General features: G+C 40.2%; 1 protein-coding gene across 4 annotated transcripts in view; it reads left to right on the forward strand.

The window, feature by feature from the left end:
* AMPH (amphiphysin) overlaps nucleotides 1-18,294 on the forward strand; it is a 216,146-nt gene that overhangs the window by 92,118 nt on the left and 105,734 nt on the right. For all 4 annotated transcript variants that reach the window (XM_055300729.1, XM_055300732.1, XM_055300730.1 and 1 more), the window contains exon 2: nucleotides 5,218-5,298. In XM_055300729.1, coding sequence (XP_055156704.1) covers nucleotides 5,218-5,298 — 81 coding nt within the window. The remainder of the gene's footprint in view (nucleotides 1-5,217; nucleotides 5,299-18,294) is intronic.

Below are 18,294 nucleotides of genomic sequence, written 5' to 3' on the forward strand. Positions count from 1 at the left end.
ATAATCTCCCATCTGAACCATTTCCATCCTTGGAGACTTGACCATAACTTAGCCCCCCCCCCCCCACCAGCAGCAGAAACCCGAGGTCATCCTCGCATCTTCTCTGTCCCTACCCTGCCCGTGTCCTAAGCTGGTAAGTACTGTGGATTGCACTTCTTAAAGGGTCTGTTCATCTGTTCCTGAGCTCAGACTCCATCTGAGTCTGACCCTGTAGTCTCTTAACTGGTCCCACTGTCTTTTAATCTGTCCTGATCACTGTCACCAAGGGGCACCGGTCTAACTGGAAAACACTTCATTGACTCAGCGGCCTGTAGGAGAAAATTAAAGTCTTTAGTCTTGGGTGCCTGGGTGGCTCAGTGGTTGAGCGTCTGCCTTTGGCTCAGGGCGTGATCCCGGGGTCCTGGGATCGAGTCCCACATGGGGCTCCCTTCTCCCTCTGCCTATGTCTCTGCCTGTCTCTCTGTGAATAAATAAATAGAATCTTTTTTTTAATTATTTATTTTTTAAAAATAAATTATTTATTTATTCATGAGAGACACAGAGAGTAAATAAATAAAATTCTCTGTGAATAAATAAATAGAATCTTTTTTTTAAAAGATTCTATTTATTTATTCATGAGAGACACACAGTGAGAGAGGCGGAGACATAGGCAGAGGGAGAAGGGAGCCCGATGTGGGACTCAATCCAGCATCCTGGGATCATGCCCTGGGCCAAAGGCAGACACCCAACCGCTCTGAGACACCCAGGTGTCTCAAATAAATAGAATCTTAAAAAAAAAAAAAAGCCTTTAGTCTTGCAGACTAAGGCCCTCTCTGATCTGCCCTCTCCCTCCCACACCAGCCTCATCTACACTCCCTATCCGTACATTTGGCTCCCTTTTCCGCCACTGCTCTCATGGAGTTTGGCATGTGGTCCAGCAAGTCACCTTCAGCTGGAGAGAGAGGTGAATAGATTTTCTTCTCTGCCTACTCTTCATGGTGATGTGCGTTCTTTCGTAGGGAAAATGTGAAACTTGATACATGTATTATGGATTCAGGCATTAGAAGATATCTGAAATTAGAATTTAGAATTTGAATTAGAAGATATTTATTTCGTTCATCTGTTAGATGAATACATCTCTTCTCTGGCACCTCTAACTACTCGTTAAGCTCAGTTAACTGCTAGGACAGTGAGCTCATTACCTCTGCCAACGAACTATGTAATTTCCAGAAAACCATGATAAATTTGTGCAAAAGTTTTTATTTATTGCTTTTACCTACCGATGCTAGCCCTTGACCTTGGTTTCTGATGGAAGAAGTCCGATCCTTCTTTATTGTGATAATCCTTCATATATCCAGAGACAACTGCACTCTCTTCCTCTTCTCTTCTCCCTGGTAACATCCCCAATTAGATCAAATTTTCCTCTTATCTCAGGTGTCAATTCTGGGTGTCAGGGTGTCAATTCTCTCTGCCTTTTTGGGGACTCCCTTTTGCTGGCTGCAGGTTGTCTGTGAATTCCTGTGTTTGCCACCTTGTCCATGGCAGAGAACTATTCAGTCTGGCTTTCCTGGCTCATCAGCCTGGGGTGCTTTCCAGAAACATTACTTTGTCAACACGTATCGACATATCCGCGAAAGTCATCCCTTATTTCTCCTGAAGGGCAGCAACCATGTCTTCCTAGCATCCGTTCTGTTGCATGTTGGTTGAAAGTTGAAATCGTAAATTCATAACTTGTACAATTATGTTTTTGACTTAATTTTATCTCCATTGAATTTCATCTTGTTAGAGAATTTTGTCAGGATTTCGCGAATCCTGATTCTCATCATGTAATACATCCAATATTCCCCCCAACCTCCAGCTTTTTGCCAATGTAAGTTTATGCTGTCGATGCAATTAAAATAGGAGTGAGGAGGTTCCTGTGAGAATCAGCTGAAATAATAGAATTCCCTGACATTGTGACTGGGTTGCAGAAGGTTCTCAGCAAAGGCCGGATCCTTTGCTGCTCTGTCCCGTGCCTTTCCTGACTCTCCTGTCACCAGGATGCAGGTGTGCTGTAACTCTCACAGGTCCTGGTCCTTCATTACTTAACTTAGAAGAGAGGGCAGCGGCACCTGCTTCTCCCTCTCTCCTTGCCTCTCCCTCAGCTTGTGTTCTCTCTCTCAAATAAATAAAAATTAAAAAAAAAAAAGGAGAGAGTGTGGGCTTATTGTGTCATCCAATTACAATTCTTTCTTGACACCTAGGAGCAGTTTTTTGGGTCGTTTTTTTCTACTTTAATTATACTGTACAATTTCTAGAAATGTGAAATGCAAGGTGTTGTGATTTAAAATTTAAATAATAGACTTTCAGCAAAGGGTTTGTGAAAAATCCTCTTCGCAGTCATAGATATACACCTTGGAAGATATGTCTTTCTTTCTTTCTTTCTTTCTTTCTTTCTTTCTTTCTTTCTTTCTTTCTTTCTTTCTTCTTCTTTCTTTCAAGATTTCACTTATTTGAGATAGAACAGGCTGAGAGAGACAGAGAGAGAGAGAGCACATGTATGCTCTAGGGAGGTGGGGGCAGAGGCAGAGGGAGAAGCAGACTCCCCGCTGAGCAGGGAGCCTGATGCTGGGCTCCATCCCAGGACCCTGGGATCATGACTGAGCCGAAGGCAGAAGCCACTGCTGAGCCACTTGGGTGCACTGGAAGGTAGGTTTTTCCTAGAGTATGGTGGCCTTCAGGAATCTCGGATGAGAAATGAGAATGACAAGATCCCATTTGCTTCCCACAAGAAGGAACAGGCTATCTGTGGGTGGGGACAGGGGTACCAGACTTCCAAAAGGGGATTTTCCAGAGCGTCTCCAGTAAGCCACTTACTGTGTCCTATTTCCTCAGCCATCATAGAATAAGAAGCAGCTGGGAGTGTTGGGAGGATGCAAGAGGTAACATGAATCACATCCTGCGGTTTCAGGCTTGTAGGGGAGACTCCCTGGACATCTGTCTCTTTTCTCCCACTTCTGAGACCAGAGCACCTTTGTACTGCAGGGAAAGAGGTGGGGCTGAGGTTCTGTGTTCAGAAGACTTTGAAACCCTTTCTTGGCTTTTGTGAACCGCTGCCATCAGACGACGTGTTGGCACTTCTCAAAGACTCACCAGCTCTCAAGTAGTCAAACATTTATGAAATTAGTCAATTTTATGAATTAGGGGGAAAAGGTCACATAGTTTAATCCTGGGTACCTTCCCCCATTACTCTTGGTGTTTATGTGTGGCACAAGAGGTCCTTTGGGAGGCCTAGCTTTAAAATGAAAAATTTTTTAAAAAGGTAGATGGAATGAAGAAGCAATCAAGCAACATTTTCTTTCTTAAAGTTATTTTTACTTTTGAACAAAAAATATGGGAGTGGTTGGGAGGAGATCTTGTAACAAGGCCAAGAATCCCTAAGTCATTGAATTTCCTTCTCCGGCAAGTGTGGCCAGTGTGATTTTGCTTTGCCTGCTCTCTCTTGCAACAACTGGCAACAACAAAAATAATAGTAATGATAGCTTGCATTTGCAAAACACTTCTAAGTTGTAACTGCTGTTACAGTTTTTCAAAAGTTAAAGACAACATTTTCATATAAATAATTTTCAATCCATTAAGGCGGTGTTTATGGAGTTTTAAAATTCTCAAATGACGTGGTGTTTGAGGTACTAGATGTGGAACTACTGAGGTGAGAAGCCAGTTTGGCTCTCAGGATCCCTCTGCTCTGTGCCCAAGTAACTTTTTTTTTTTTAAGATTTTATGTACTTCTTCATGAGAGATACAGAGAGAGAGGCAGAGACACAGGCAGAGGGAGAAGCAGACTCCATGCAGGGACCCCGATGTGGGACTTGATCCCAGGACCCTGGGATCACAACCTGAACCAAAGGCAGACGCTCAACCACTGAGCCACCCAGGTGCCCCCCACCCCAAGTCACTTTCTGCGGTCTCTCTTAGGAACTGCTTCTCTCAATATCCCATCCTGAGCTCTAGGAAGACAGAACAACTCCTGCTCAACCTTATGATATATAATGATTTTTCCAGGGATCTCTGCTGAGGCTACTCCTTCGGCTGGAATGCAATCTGCCACATTCCTGTCTGCTAATATTTCCGGTGCAGTTTGAATGAGCTCCACAGAGCATTCCCTAAGAACCTCAGCTCTAAGGGATATTGTTTTTTTTTTTTTAAATTTTTTTTAAAATTTTTATTTATTTACGATAGTCACACACACACACACACAGAGAGAGAGGGAGAGACACAGGCAGAGGGAGAAGCAGGCTCCATGCACCGGGAGCCCGACGTGGGGTTCGATCCGGGTCTCCAGGATCGTGCCCTGGGCCAAAGGCAGGCGCCAAACCGCTGCGCCACCCAGGGATCCCTCTAAGGGATATTGTTAATAATACTTTGTAACCCCTCATGTTGCCTATTACACCTTGCCTCTGATTTGTTATTCGGGAACCTGCCTCATTGACCCCATTAGACTCTTAGTTTCTCAAGATTAAGTGTTGGGACCTTGTTGTATTTATCGTGATGTTTCTGGGGACTAGTGCTTAGCAAGAGGCTTTGCGCATTTGAGGGCATCTTTGTGCATTTAGTGGGATGAAGGGCATATTGGAAGGTGGTGGGGGAGAAGGTGCTATGTGCCTGGTTCCAGCAATTCTTTTTTTTTTTTTAAGATTTTATTTATTTATTCATGAGAGACACACAGAGAGAGGCATAGACACAAGGCAGAGGGAGAAGCAGGCTCCCTGCGGGGACCCCAATGCGGGATTCAATCCCGGAACTCCAGGATCAAACCCAGGTGTCCCAGCTCCAGCAATTCTATCAAGTAGGCTAATACCATCCCTATCAAGTAGGCTAATTCTTTGGTGGGATATCTTTGGTTCACTGTGTAACAAACAACTGCATACCTGTTCTGCATCAAGCATTGTGCCAGATGCTTTGGACAAGAAGACAGGACAGACCTTTGGCCTTTAAGTCACGTATAGCCTACTGGGGGAAATGGACGGATATGTATAGGTCGATAAATGCAATGTAGCATTACATTGCTCAGCCTGGGAATGCAGAGCTGTGGTTAAAATCCCAGTCTGATCAACCCCAAGCCACTGAGCCAAGATGCTTCCAGAACAGAAAAACTAGCTATGCTGAGTGATGTCTCCTCAGAAGAGCAGAACAGTCTTGCTTTGCCTGTTATTTGCAAGTATTTTTAAATCAACCCATTTTGTCTTATTTCCAAACCAGGTCCTTCAGAAGCTTGGCAAAGCTGATGAGACGAAAGACGAACAGTTTGAAGAATATGTCCAGAACTTCAAACGGCAAGAGGTAAGTCCAGTTAACTAGTTTGGGCCTCAATTTAATTGTCAAAGAGAGATACTCATCAAGAATGGCTTAGGGGGTTGGAAGGAAGGGGAAGTGGGTTGACAGTGTTTGGGTTTTAATGTAACCACAGTGCGTTAAGGTTGAAGAAGGAATTTTCTTTGGGGTTGGCGTTAACCTGAGGGTGACACTTGCTAATTCTGTAGGCGTTCTTGTGGGAGGTGAAGGAAGAAGCGGTAGGCACTGTGGGAAGAAGACTGGCGTTTTAGACTCTCAGGAGATTAAGACTTTGCTTGTCTGGACCTCTTCAGTACAAATTATTGATCTAAAGGAAAGCTGCTGTTTTGGGTGATTTATGGCCTTAGTATAATAGAGTATAGGGAAACAGTAGTCAGATACTTCTGGCACTATAATTTTAAATTTGCATGCTTCAAAATCATGCATTCTTAACAGGGATTATATCTCCCCCAAGAGGGTGAAAATTGGTTCTTTGTGGGCAAAATGTACTCTTTTTATGTATCTACATCATATAAATATATAGTATATCAATGGTATTAAAATTTCATGAGGGTATGTGATGAGGAAAAAAAATGTCTAAAAAGTAAGAGAAGTGCTAATATGGACCAAGGTTGAGGAACATGGTTTGTAATGTTTGTTCTTTTGATGGGCTGCTGTGTGATCAACAGACACATGCGTAAAGAAACTCTTTTAAAAAATCATCTGTTTGTATCTTCAAGGCTTGGAGAATTGGCCAGAATATCACTCCTTGGAGAGTGTGCATAAGGGTCAAGGTAGGGGAGGGTCCAGGTGGGGCTCTCTGAGGTTAGAAGCCTCTTATCTGGAGGTCATACGAGAGGTGAAGTGGGAAGAGCGCTGGGATGGTAGACTTTGGCAAATGGGATTTGGACTGGGTGATGATACATGAGGGCATGGATTTATTTTCCTGGTGTCATTGGAGCTACCAGCATCCACAGGATATTGTGGCCTTGGGGATGACAATCAGTAATGTCAGCTTATCACAGGTTTCATTTTGCTGCCTTTGCGCATTTGCAGATCTCAAATCCCAGACATTGCTTTCTTCCATATGTGTGCCACAGCTCCCACTATTTGTCTCACTGCAGATATGCTATTTCTTTCCCTCACCAACATGGGTAATAAAATCCAACAGGTATGAAGCCAGGTATCCAAGTCTCTACCAGAACATATTCCTGAATACCTCCCATTTCATCCCAAGACTAGGAGTAGACATGTGCAGATGGGTCCCCAATTTATTCTACGAGTGGTAGCAGTCTTATTCTGTCTGAAAATGAGGAAGGAGAGAAGAGAGTTGGAGAAGAAAACAGTGACAGAAATAGATCGTGTCCAGGTAACAGTATTATGGAGAGCTTTGGATTAATGAAGGTAGAAGAGAGAACTTCTAGAAAAGTGTCAGATCCAGGCCCATAGGCTGACTATGTTGTCCTCGGGTCTCCTCCAGGAGGACAGATTCTCTATGTCCCTCATGTTCTCATTCCCTGAGTTCTCGTACATTCTCTTATGCGTTTGGATAACTCTCATAGAGATCACTGTCTGGATTGCAGCAGCTTCACCCAGGACAACTTGCCAGTCAGTACCCTGTTACTCTGCAGGGCAATCCCAAATATCTGCTCTAAGGGGTTGGAGTTAGATAGCAGTGATTCAGGTTTGTAGTTTTACCTGCTTGAGGATTTATACTCTACCCATTGAAACCTCGTCTTCCTGTCTGGTATGTCCCTGTGGAGCTAATTAGATCTTTGCTCTTGGATTTATTTTTCCTGTGCCACTTTTATGGTGTTTTGGTGCTGTTAGCACCCCAGAAGGCTAACCTTGGGAAGCATCGAGTTTAGGAAAGCATCTATGACGAGGAAGCACTTTGCATTTTCCAATTCTTATTGGTTTTTTGTTTTTTTTTTGGACTTCGTTGACTGAACCTGGTGAGAATTCTTTTTTTTTTTTTTTTTGTCTAAGTACTAAAGAAAAGTACGAGAAGTTAAATCATCAGTTTCCTCAGTTAAGTGACCTGTGCCACTAGCAGCAGCAGCGTGGGGTGACTTTATAATGCTGCTATGCCATCCACTACTGTCACTATCTATACAGTTTCAAGTGTTCAAGTTATAGAGCAAATCATATACTATCATTCTTGAAGACCCAACATCTTATCTTGGTCCTTATCAAGAATATTAGCAGATTGCAAGAACTGGGTAAAACTTCAAAATCTGGGGAAGTTTGAACAAGCATTTTATAAGAGTGAAACAAGTAGAATAGAAATGTAGAAATAGTATTTTTCAAAGAGTATCTTGACCCCCGCTTTGGCTCCCTTTTAAGCATTTTTGCATCAAAAACATCTTGCATTTGCATATACTCATTCTGATGTTTTTCTGTTTGTTTCTTTTTTTAAAAAAAGATTTTATTTATTAGAGAGAGAGATTGTGAGAGAGAGCAGGCACATGCGGGGGAGGGGCAGAAACGAAACAGAGGGGGAAGCAGACTGCCTGCTGAGCAAGGAGCCTGATGTGGGCTCCATCCCAGGACCCTGGGATCATGACCTGAGGGCAGATGCTTAACCAGCTGAGCCACCCCTCGTTTATTTCTTTTAATCAGAAACAATAAATTTATATTCATGTTAATACAATAAGGAGGTTTGGTACCTTAACCCTGTGTGTGTAGTAGACAGAGAGAAGGAGAAAAGGAATGGTTGGGAGGTAGGTAGGAGAGAGATTTATCAATTTTCTGTAGAAACATATTAATGGGGATCCCTGGGTGGCGCAGCGGTTTGGCGCCTGCCTTTGGCCCAGGGCGCGATCCTGGAGATCCGGGATCGAATCCCACGTCGGGCTCCTGGCATGGAGCCTGCTTCTCCCTCTGCCTGTGCCTCGCCTCTCTCTCTCTCTCTGTGACTATCATAAAATAAATAAAAAATTAAAAAAAAGAAACATATTAATGGTTGAGATGAATGGTGAAGGCTGAATGTATTAATACTCTGCAGGCGGGAAAAGATATACTTTTAAGCCTCAGTATGTATTGGTAACCGATTCACATCTGTTTCAGATGCTGAGAAAGGTGTTTCTACATATTTGGCAATATTAACCTAGAAAGAAAGATCTACTAAGATTGTGGTGACCTCTATGGGTCCCATAGCTTTTAGTGTTAATGTAATGGTGAATCGTTACTCTAAAGGCAGAAGGTGTCATCTACAGGCGATTCTAAAGATTTTATCTGACCCAGGAAATCTAGATTTCTTATTTTTTTCTGTGATGACATATTTTTCAAATCCAAAACGATACTATGTAGAGTATAAAATATATATAATAAAATATATATATACATATAAATATAATATTTGGATTTGTGCCTTATATTATAGTCACCTGATCATGCTCAAGTAGTACTTAATCCAAAGTAGATGGTTCTAGAATATTCTAGAAAGTATTCAAGCATCTTGCGTCCTCGTGATGTTGCTTTTAAATTCCTTTTAGTAAAATCATGAATGTCCTCCTAGTGATTGACATATGCCCTGTTCATTTCAGGTTGGAAGCAAAGATGGCAGCAGGTTCTGTGTTTGAACTCTCGCTTGAAGTTTAGCTTTCATCTTATTCCAACTCCAGGTTTTCTTTCTGATCCCAAACTTCTTTTCCTAAGAGGTGGTTTTTGTTAGACTCAGAGCGTGGATGAAGGATTTGTGTGCACTCTCTCGATTGTCCTATTGGGCTCCCCGTTGCTGCGGTTTTGTGGTCTAGATTTCGTAAACTACTCAACTGGGACAAGGAGGAAGGGGAGAGTAGGGCAGAGCAAAAAGAAATAGAGTGAACTCTGCTGCCAAATACTCAGATTTTCCATGGTGACAAATGCCAAAGAGAGCAAGGATTATAGATATCCATCCAGTAGGAGCAACAAAGTCTGACTCCGACATGTCCTCCCCAAAGTGTTGTGTTTTTTTGCCCCTTTTAATTTTGCCTGTCTTACCGGAGCCACCAACAAGTAGCAGAATTGATGGTGTGAACATTGCCTTATTTCACCTGGTAGCTGGGTAACGAACCTGTTAATGAGCAGAGGAAAGGTCCCAAAGGGGAAGGAAGGTCCATGGCCTCTCTTCCTCCTTCTTGCTAATGAACCTGCCCATTAAGATGCTGTGCTTGTGGCAAACATGCTGATTATAACAACTGAATAGCTCGGGCTGTTTGGGCCCAGATAACCAACTATTTGGTCACATATCCATGAGTACAGCTGTGAGCACCCACCTCGACTTACAATCCAAGAACACTACTTGGAATAAAGGGGAGGTGTGTCTCACCGCTCAGAGCTGTAGCTTTTCCTTCCTATTTAAACACCATGGCAGTGTGGTTCTGCTGTCTCTCTCTATGCCCAGCAGCCAGGAGCAGCCTCGCTTCAGTGTAATACAAGCGAAGAAGAAAGGAAATGTTTGAACCTTGAAGTCCTCTCCAGTGGTGAGAATTTGGAGCCAGTTCTTCCAATTGTTAGGATCATCCAGTGACCGAAAACTGGAGTCATGTCTTCTCCTTCCTGATCTCTCTGCAGCACAGGGATCCCATGTGATGCTTTTCATCTTTGTGTGTCCATAGGATCTAGTGCTTTGTACAAAAGCTTTAAAAATACTTGTCAGACTTGAAACCAAACCTGGTGGTGGAAATGATCAATTAAAATTTTTTTATAAGGGGGCATCTGGATGGCTCAGTTGATTAAGCATCTGCTTTCAGCTCAGGTCACAATCCCAGGGTGCTGGAATCGAGCCCTGCCGTGGGACTCTGCTCAGCGGGGAGTCTGCTTCTCCCTCTCTACCTCCCCCCCACCGCTTGGGCTCTCTTTTGTTCTCTGTTCCCTCTCACTCAAGCAAATAAGTCTTTAAGAAAAATGAATGAAAAAAATTTTTATAAAGATTTTTTTTTGGGGGGGGGGGATAGAGTGTAAACATGAGTTTGGGCAGGGAAGGGGTGGTCAGAGGCAGAAAGAGGAGCAGACTGCCTGCTGAGCAGGAAGCCTGACACAGGGCTCCATCCCAGGATCCCGAGATCATGACATGAACCAAAGGCAGATGCTTAACTGACTGAGCCCCCCAGGCTCCCCTGGAAATGATCATTTAGAGCACATTCTTAGAGCATGTTTTTATTTCTGGGCTGGAAAAGATGCTGAATATGTGCATTTTTGTAAGTAGTTTCATGACATTTTTTAATACATATGCATGCAAGTAATTAAAAATAAAACTTAAAGACGTTTTAGAAAATGTAAATACAAATATACTCCCACAGTGTGTTAATGTGTGGATAAAATTTTTTATTTATGGAAAATTGCATTTGCATTCTGAATTTTTTTGCAGTTTTCTTAAGCATATAGGCTAAGCAGTTACCTTAGAACTATTTCTTTTTACCACAGATAACTATGATCTGAATACATTAGCGTGTCCACTTTTTATTATACTAATAGTGACTTCCTCTGAAGTAACCATTGCTTTAGTTAAATATGAGCCCATCTGTCTGTCTGGGAGTACCCATCCAATTCTAAAGGATGATGTCCTAGCCCAGAATGTGGAGAATCTTAGTCAGCCTACGGAGCTTCCTGTCAGGTCATCAGACTTTCTGGATTCTGAGTAAGAACTTAAAGGGGGCAAGTTTTGCCCTCCAGAGTAGTGTTTTTCACACTTTAGCTGCATCATCGCAGTACAGATTGCTGTGCCCCACCTCTGAGTTTCTGCATCAGTAGGTCTGGGGCGAGGTCTGGGAATGTGCATTTCTGACAGGTTCCCAGAAGATGCCAGTGAGGCTGGTTCAGGGGCAGCAAATTGAGGACCTGTGCTTGGTTTCTATTCATGTCTTTGTTTTCTAGCACTTCCTCTGACTAATTCTTGAAACTCCTATCCCTACGTTAGATATCTATTTCAGTATCTCTCTGACAAAATATGGATAGAAAGTTGGTGGCCATGCCCTGAAGTATCTGTGATCTGCATAACTGTGATCTATGGAGAGGGTCTTCTCCCTAGCAGGCATAGTTTTGGGAGCAGTGGCAAAATTCTTTTCTTCCCAGAGTTATTGATCCAGGAAGCTGAATGCTCGGTGAAAATACATTTGCCCCTGTAAGAGGTAAAATATATGCTGCTCAGACCCTAATGAGAATGAGTTTAATAAGTCTCTTTCTAGTTAGTCAGGCTTAATAGGGGATAGTATAGAGAGTATTAGCACTCCGGATAAAGGATCCTGAGAAGAAATGAAGAGTATTTATCTGGCCCCTTAGATATAAGGTCTTGAAAATAAAATCTTTCAAGGCAGCTGAAGCAACCCTGGAAGAGAAATTTATAGCATTACATGCTTTTATTGGGAACAAAGAGAGGAAACGAATCAATAATCCGAGTTCCTACCTCAAGAAACTGGAAAAAGATGAACAAAATAAGCCTAAAGCAAGCAGAAGAAGGAAATATAAAAAAAAGAGCAGAAATCAATGAAACTGGAAATAGGACAAGAATAGAGAAAATAAATAAAAAGCTGATTTTTTGAAAAAATTAATAAATTTGATAAATCTTTAGCAAAACTGACCCCCAAAGAGACACAAATTATCAATATCAGGGATGAAACCAAGGATATCACTATAGATCCTCTAGCCAGTAAAAGGACAATAAAGGAGATATTGTGAACAGCTTTGTTTGTTTGTTTGTTTGTTTGTTTGTTTTTAACAAGGACAGAAGAGTCACCCAAGGAAGAAAATGGCATATATAAAAGTCAGAAGTTTAGAAAGAGATTACCACCTTGAAAAATTGCATTTGATGTAATAATATTAATGTTGAGAGCTGAGTCAGGGGAGTGAGGGTGGAGATGAGCTGGGTAGGTAAATGGGCCATGAGGGGTAGGCCAGCCGACCTGCCTACTCTCTGTCCTTCCTTCTTTCCTTTCTTCCATTCCTCTTTCTTTTTTCCTACCAGCTTTAGTGAGATGTAATTGACGTATAATATTGTGCAGGTTTGAGGTGTACAAAGTGTGGATTTAACACACATATATTACACTTATGTATTACCATGATAGTGTTACATCACCTAATTATGATTTCTTTTTTTTTTTGTGGTAAGAACATTTAAAATCTAGTTTCTTAGCAACTTCAAGTATATACCACAGTATTATGAACTGTAACCACCGTGCTGCACATTAGACCCCCAGAATATATTCATCTTATAATTGGAAGTTTCTACCCTTTGATACATATCTGCCCTTTACCCCACCCCCCAGGCCCTGGTAACCACCATTTAGTCTCTGTTTCTATGAGTTTGGCTCTTTTAGATTATATACACAAGTTATAATGTATAGCATTTGTCTTTGTCTGACTTATTCTGCTTAGCATAATGTTTCAAGGTCTACATATGTTGTTACAAATGGCAGAAATGGAAAGGACATATAATATTTCATTATATATGTGTATGTGTATATTAGTACACACATATATAAGTATTATATATATATTATTCCATATATATGTTCCATTACATATACAAACTCTCTCCACATCTTTTTTATCCATCCATTCATTGATGGACACTTAGATTATTTCCATATCTTGACTATTGTGAATAATGATGCAATGAACATGGGAATACAGATGTTTCTTTTAGGTCTTGTTTTCACTTCCTTTGAATATATACCCAGAAGTAGAATTGCTTTATTTTTTATTATTTTTTTTAAAGAACCTCCATACTGTTTTCCATAGTGGCTGCTCCAATTTACATTGCTGCCAACAGTGCCAAAGCATTCCCTTTTTCCCACATCCTCGTCAGCACTTGCTATCTCTTGGCTTTTTGATGATTGCCATTCTAACATATGTGAGGTGACATCTCATTTTGGTTTTGATTTATATTTGCATTATGGTTAGTGATATCAAGCATCTTTCCATGGACCTTTTTGCTGTTTGTATGTCTTCTTTGGGAAAAAGTTCCGCTGCCCATTTAAAAAACTGGATTGTTTTGTTGCTATAGAGTTCTTTATATACTTTGGATATTAACCCCTTTTCAGATATATGGTTTCCAGATTTTTTCTTCCATTCTGTAGGTTGCCTTTTCATTTTGTTGGTGGCTTCCTTTGCTATGCAGAAGTTTTTTAATTTGGTGTAGTCTCATTTAATTTGATGTATAACTTTATACTTTTAAACTTGATGACCACAATGGACCAATTCCTCAGTGACCATCAACTGCCAACATGTAATAAAGTAGACTATCTGAATAGTCCTATAATCATTAAAAAAATTGAATTTGAAATTTAATATCTACAAAAGAAATGTTCAGGCCCAGATGGTTTCACTGAAGAATTCTGATATTAAAAGAAGAATTAACACCAATTTTATGCAGTCTTTTACAGAAAGTAGATGTGGCCAGTATGATCTTAATGCCAAAACCAGACAATCACAGTGTGGAAAAAGAAAACTGAATATCCATATTTTTCATGAACTTAGACATATAAATCCTTAACAAAGTGTCAGCAAATCCAACTCAACAATGTTTAAAAGGAATTATAACCATGACCACGTAGAATTTATTCTAGATATGTTAGGATGGTTTAACATTCCAAAATCAATCAGTACGATCCACCATATAAACAGCTTAAGGAAGAAAAAACCGTATGATCATACTAAACTGACGTAGAAAAAGCATGACGAAAATTTACCATTCATTCATCATGAAAATGCTCAGCAAATTAAGAACAGAGGAGGGTTACCCTAATTTGATAAAGAGTATATACAAAATAATTAAGACTAACACCATACTTAATGGGAAAAGACTTCGCCTAAGAAAATGCTTTTTGCCTAAGATTGGGAACAGCCCAGGATGTCTGCATTCACCAATGTTGTCCAATGTAGAACTAGAAGTTCTAGCTGGCACAATAATTAAAAAAGGAAATAAAAGGCACACAGATCAGAAAGAAAGATACAAAACTATTTGCAGATATGTTATGCACATAGAAAATCCCAAGACCTCCACAAAAAACCCCTAGAACTAATAAGTAAGTTCAGCCAGGTCATAGGATTACAAAATTGACACCCCAAAATCAATCACATTTCTGTATATTAACAATGAATATGTAGAAACCAAAGTTAAAAACATAGTAACATACAAAAAAAGAGAAATGTTTATGTACACTCTTCACAAAATACAGACAGTATCTATATGCTGAAAATTACAATTTGTTAATGAAAAAAATCAAAGAAGAATTAAATAAATGAAAAAACATACCATGTTTATGGATTGGAAGACTCAACATAGTAAAGGTGTCAGTTCTTACCAAATTGGTCGGTAGGTTTAATGAAATTTCATACAATTCTTACAGCAGCTTTAAAAAAGGCATACATAACATTATTCTAAAATTGTATGGAAACAGACCCTAGAATAGTTAAAACAGAGAAGAAGAATAAAGTGGGAAGAATCACTCTATTTCAGTAGTAAGTCCTATTACGTTGCTGCAGCTTCAAGACAGTATGGTATCAGCAGAAGGATAGACACATAAATAATGGAACAGGACAGATAAGCCAGAAATAGAGCTACACAAATATATTCAGCTGATTTTTGACAAAGGTACAAAGGCAATTCAGTAGAGGAGAAGTCTTTCAGTAAATTATGCTGTAGTAATTAGGTATCTATAGACAAAAACAATGAACCTTGACCCAAACCTAACTCGTATACAAAATTTAACTCCGAGTGAATCAAGGACTTAAAAGCAAACATAGTTTTAAAACTCTTGGAAAAAGGAATAGGAGAAAGTCTTCAGAATCTAGGACTATGCAGGATTTTTAGACTTTACTCCAAAACCACAGTCCGAAAAAGGAAAATTTGATTCTCATCAAAATTAAAAACTTTTGCTTGGCAAAAGGACATTAAGAGGATAAAAAGACAAGTATCTAGAACATATAAAGAACTCTCAAAACTCAACAACAAAACCCACAAACCATCCAGTTAGAAAATAGTCAAAAGATACAGACATTTCACTGAAGAGGATATCTGGATGGCAGAGAAGCCATTCATAAAACATATGAGTGTTTTCATATGTTTAATATGTGTTTAACATATTTAACCATCAGACAAATGCAAACTAAAAATATAGTATCAGTACACACATCAGAATGGCTAAAATAAATACTAGTGATACCACTAAATAGCATTAGTGCTGGCAAGGATGTGGAGGAGCTCAATCCCTCATACATTGGGTAAAGTGATAAAGCTATACTGAAAAACATTTTGGCCGTTTCTTTAAAAATTTCTTTAAAAATCATACGGCTGTCATATAACCTAACAACTGTGCTCTTCAGCATTTACCCCATAGAAATGAAAACCTATGCTTGTACAAAAACCTATAACCAATGTTTATGGCAGCTTTATTTGTAATAGCCCCAAACTGGGAACATCCCAGATATCCTTCAGCAGGTGAAATGGTTAAACAAACTGTCGTAAATCCATAGCACGGAATGTTACTCAGAAATAAAAATAGATGTGGTAACTTGGATGAATCAATAGGGGATTAGTCTGGGTGAAAAAAGCTAGCTAAAAGGTTGCTTGCTATATGATTCCATTTGTAACAAACCTTACTGACATCACAAAATGGCAAAATGGGAGGAAGAATAGTGGTTGCCAAGGGGTTAGGGAAAGGAGAGGGGAGTCAGATGGGGTTACAAAAATTAACACTAGCAATCCTTGTCCTGGTGGAACAGTGCTATATCCTAACTGGCAATGGATGCATGAAATTTTACATGTGATACATGCATGAGTACAAGTAAATACTGGGGGAATAAGGTTGGTGGGTTATATCTATAGATAGAACTGTTCTTATTCTAGTTGTTGCAACAGTGAGAGAAACTAGTTACAGGAGAAAGGATCTCTGTATTACTTTTTTCCAACTACATGCAATTCTGCAGTTATCTCAAGAAAAATTTCTGTTGAAAATATCCCCTTTCAGACTTTTACTTAGCAAAAGCTTACTGCCTACTGCTTCTATCAGATAAAAGTGCTTGAGGTAAAAGCCGGAGACTCACATTGTTACAGAGATGGGGAAGGAACAGAAATGAGGAAATACGCAAGGAGAGAAACAAGGAGTGGTGAGCTTTGGGCTGAGTTATAGAATGTATAAGGTGTAAGAAAGCAGCTGTCAGCTCCAGCTCACATCTGTCACATGAGAATGGGGCTCAGGTTGCCACACTTGATTTCCCAGAAGGGATCAAATCCTATATTTTACATGAAATCTCCCCAGTTTATTTGGTGTGTGTGCGTGTGTGTGTGTGTGTACATCATACGTATATGTGATTTTATTTATTTATTCATGAGAGACCCAGAGAGAGGCAGAGACATAGGCAGAGGGAGAAGTAGGCTCCATGCAGGGAGCCTGATGTGGGACTCGATCCCAGGACCCTGGGATCACAACCTGAGGTCAACCACTGAGCCACCCAGGAACCCCAGTATATTTTATATTTTTCAATAATTTTGAACTTACAAAAAGTTATAAAATGGTACAAAGAATTGTAGTGTACCCTTTACTTAGATTTCCCAATTACTTTCTCATTCTATCTGTCCATCCATTTTTCTCCTCATCCATCCACCCATCCATCCATCCATCCATCCACTCATCCATGCATGCCCCTATTATCTATCTAGCATACAAAAAGGACAGTCTCCTACACAGCCACAGTTCATCTGTCAAAATCAGTGAGTGACCGTCAATCTTATATTACCACCTAATTTACAAACCTCAAATTTTGCCTACAACAAAGCTTTTGCTCCGGGAAGGACCCTGTTAAGGAAATGAAAAGACAAGTTACAGAAGGGGAGAAATTATTTGCAACATACTGTCCACTCATGTTCTTCTAAGTCCAGGGAGAGACCACTCCACAGTCATATTTGCACTTAGCTGTCAGGTCCCCATTAGCCTCTTTCCATTTGGAGGAATTCCTCAGTCTTGCCTTGTCTTTCATGATCTTCAGATTTTTGAGGAGTACAGAGCAGTGTATGCTTGCAGAATGTCCTTTGACTTGGGTTTGCCCACTAATCTCATGTGATTAGCTTCATGCAATCGTCCCTGCCAGGTTTGCTACAGAAGCGAGGCTTTGTTGTTCCCAGATATCAAAACACATGATCCGCATTTGTGCTTTTACAATGGATGTCAGCTTTTATCACTTGGTTAAAAAGAGGCTGTCTGCTGGATTGCTCTAGTACTTAGTTTTAAATTAGTAAAGTACCTAAGGAGTATTTTTTAGGGATAGACTTTGAGACTCTATAAATATCCTTTTCCTCCTACAAACTTTTCACCGACTAGTTTTTTTCCATTGAAGCTTCTTGTCTAAATCAACTAATACCTGATGGTTGCTAAATGGTAATTTTTTTTCTTTTGTCTAATTCCTTCTGCACGTATTACTTAGCATTCCACTCCATGGTAAAATGTTCCCTTCTCCCCTAATTAATTAATTATGGTAGTATAGAATTAGAGATTCCGATTTTATTCAGTGGGTAAGTATATTACTATTAGTTTTGAAATGCAGTTGCCTTAAATTTAGCCAACGGGAACTGCTGGTAGTGACTCTTGTGTCCTCTTATTTGAGAACTTTCTTTTTAACTTTTTGGCACAAGATGTTCTATGATCATGTGCTTGCCTTCAAATGAGTTTTTTCTTTATTTTTTTAAAAAGATTTTATTTATTAGAGAGAGAGAGCACAAGTAGGGAGAGCTGCAGACAGAGGAATAGGGAGAAACAGACTCCCCGCTGAGCAGAGAGCCTGATGTGGGGCTCAAGCCCAGGACCCTGGGATAATGACCTGAGCCGAAGGCAGATGCTTCACTGACTGAGCCACCCAGGTGCCCCAAAGTAGTTGTTTCTTTAAAGGTCCTGGATTTTTTTTTTTTAAGTGGAGAATGGCATTTAGAAACTAAGACCTGAGTACTGGGTATATTCATTGGTTCCAGGGTATCATACTTGGAGGTCTTCTAACTGAATAGAATTAACACACATACACACATTTATT

Source organism: Nyctereutes procyonoides, unplaced genomic scaffold (assembly GCF_905146905.1).
Source record: "Nyctereutes procyonoides isolate TBG_1078 unplaced genomic scaffold, NYPRO_anot_genome, whole genome shotgun sequence".
NCBI lineage: Eukaryota > Metazoa > Chordata > Mammalia > Carnivora > Canidae > Nyctereutes > Nyctereutes procyonoides.